The 2,421-nt window shown below is 54.0% G+C and overlaps 1 protein-coding gene across 1 annotated transcript; it reads left to right on the forward strand.

Moving 5' to 3' along the window:
- Nucleotides 1-753: 753 nt before the first annotated feature.
- Nucleotides 754-2,215, forward strand: TUSC1 (tumor suppressor candidate 1). The gene has a single exon (XM_012450042.2). The coding sequence runs from the start codon at nt 887-889 to the stop codon at nt 1,505-1,507; it is 621 nt and encodes a 206-aa protein (XP_012305465.1). The 5' UTR covers nt 754-886; the 3' UTR covers nt 1,508-2,215.
- Nucleotides 2,216-2,421: the final 206 nt, after the last annotated feature.

Consider the following 2,421-nt stretch of genomic DNA (forward strand, 5'->3'; position numbering starts at 1 on the left):
AGAGATTCTGGCATCAGTACCTAATCCTTAAATTACTTTGCAATAATCCAGTTACTATGTAGATTGACACCCTACAACAAGAAATGATTCATTCAATGAGATGCATATACTTGTCCCCAGAAACTTTGGAACTAAGTATTCAGTTTCTTCAATAAACAGAGCACACCTTGTTTCACAGGTTTTGGGGGCTGGCCTGAACAAATCGACTAAGTGTGACCTAGTCTACAGAGTTTCGAACAATTTACAAACTGAGTTCCTGGCTGTTCACAAACTGGGAATTGACTGCATTCTTTGGAGAGCTAAGTGTTTCCACTGGGGAGCCCCATGACAGGTGCTCAACCCCATTCTGATGAATGTTTTATTAAACATAGTGGTGGGTTAAACCTATAGGTTTTAAATGAAGTACTTAGAGCTTTTCAACTTGCCCCAGATCTTTGCCCCAGAACTGATCATTCATTCTATTATCATTAGTTTTGTGATTACCATGTAAAGAGCAAAGTAACCACTGGTGGTTGCGTTCCGGAGCGGGAGAGGAGGACTGGTTTTTGCAGTGCCCAGGCCTGCACAGAAACGTCCTGGCAGAACCCAGCTAAGGATACACTCTTTCTCCCGCGCGGCCGGAGGGCTGAGCGCTCCCAGGGGAATTGTGTGTCAGCAGAGCCAGGAGATAGAAGGCCCAGGGGGCAGCTCCACCACAGGAGACAGGACACGCCTCAGTCTGGGCAAATTCCCGGCCTCCTTTGGCTCTAAGCCAGCAGCCGCCGCCCGCCACCTACTCTCCTCCTCCGCCGTCACCCCGGCCGCCCTGCCGGGCCCCGAACTCGCCCGCGCCTGGGCGCGCGGTCCCTCGGCCCGCGGGGTTGGAGGCGCGGTTGGGACAGGACCGATGTGGCGCATGCGTGGTGGCGCCACTAGGCGCGGGAGTTGCGGCGGCGGGGACGGTGCTGGGGACAGCCGAGGGCCAGGCCGCTCGGACAGGGCTCGTGGGGGTGGCAGCAGCAGCGGCGGAGTGGGCTGGCGAGGCCGGGCGGACGGCGCCCGACAGCAGCTGGAGGAGCGGTTTGCCGACCTGGCGGCGAGCCATTTGGAGGCCATCCGTGCGCGGGACGAGTGGGACCGGCAGAACGCGCGGCTGCGCGAGGAGAACACCCGGCTGCGGCTTGAGAACCGGCGGCTGAAGCGCGAGAACCGCAGCCTCTTTCGTCAGGCTTTGCGACTCCCGGGTGAAGGCGGCGACGGGACGCCCGCGGAGGCGCTCCGGGTCCCTGAAGAGGCCGGCACCAACCGGAGGGCTAGAGACAGCGGCCGCGAGGACGAGCCGGGAAGCCCCAGGGCCTTGAGGGCCCGACTTGAGAAGCTGGAGGCCATGTACCGCCGGGCCCTGCTGCAGCTGCACCTCGAGCAGCGAGCACCACGTCCGCATGAGGACAAGGAGGAGCAGCCTCTACGGGAACCCGACTCCGGCCTCAGCTCCCTGGACTCGGAGCCCTCCGGGCCCTGCCTGTAGCCGAGGCCGCAGTCAGAGAGGGGTGGGGCCTCGCGCAGGCCCCTCCTCCTTCGTTCCCAGCTACCCCCGTCTCGCGCACGCCCTGGCCCGCGCCCTGCCCCGCGCCCTGCCCGCGGATACCTAGGACGGCGGTGACCTCCCACCCGGCCAGCGGACACTTCCGGGTGGCGCTTAGCCATTGGCTTGGCGGAGGTCGAGTGGGTGCAAGGACCCTGGGGACTTCCCACATGTACTCGTCCCCTGCCTCTTGCCCCGGCTAGTTTCTCTGGAGAGAGGCCTAGCCAACAACGGAGGGACGGATTTTAAAACTGCAAGAACTGGGTGCCAAGAAACACTTCCTACTCCCTGAACTTTTCTAGGTGTTGTGAGAACCTGTTGTATTTTTTTTTCTCTGTTTTGGTTCTGAAGGATGAGTAATGAGCTTTTAGTTGGTTGAGTCTGTCCATTCTTCAGTCCCCTAAATCCAGTTATTCTCTCTTATGTGGCCAACATTTAAGTTTGTTTTTATAAGTTGGTGTTACTTGGATGTCCTATAAAATACCCCGTTTTTATAAAGATGATATTTATAACTTAAGAATTCATGCCTGCCCTGGCTGCAGTCCCCTTACATGTAATATATACTGATTTATTTGCCCCCAGAGACTTTTAAGTATCTGCCTATATCGTGATCTTCTGAAATAGTAAATAAATCTGTTGCATTAAAAATCATCTGAAAGGTTCCAACGAGTATTATTTGAAGGGTTAAATTTTTACATTTTAAAAAAGATACCTGTATGAATATAATAATTTAAATCTGGCTTTGGTTGTCCTTTGTAAACTATCATGTTCTTTTCACTTTATGTAACTGATCTTTTAAAATAATCTAAGAATTAGATAGTCTAAATATTATTTTAATCTTTAATGTTTAATTAGCT

This window comes from Aotus nancymaae, unplaced genomic scaffold (genome assembly GCF_030222135.1).
Source record: "Aotus nancymaae isolate 86718 unplaced genomic scaffold, 86718_ANA_hifiasm-v0.15.2.pri h1tg000003l, whole genome shotgun sequence".
NCBI classification, from domain to species: Eukaryota; Metazoa; Chordata; class Mammalia; order Primates; family Aotidae; genus Aotus; species Aotus nancymaae.

What these genes read in the sequence shown, in the direction of transcription:
- TUSC1 (XM_012450042.2), top strand. Translation starts at nt 887, where the DNA reads ATGTGGCGCATGCGTGGTGGCGCCACTAGGCGCGGGAGTTGCGGCGGC.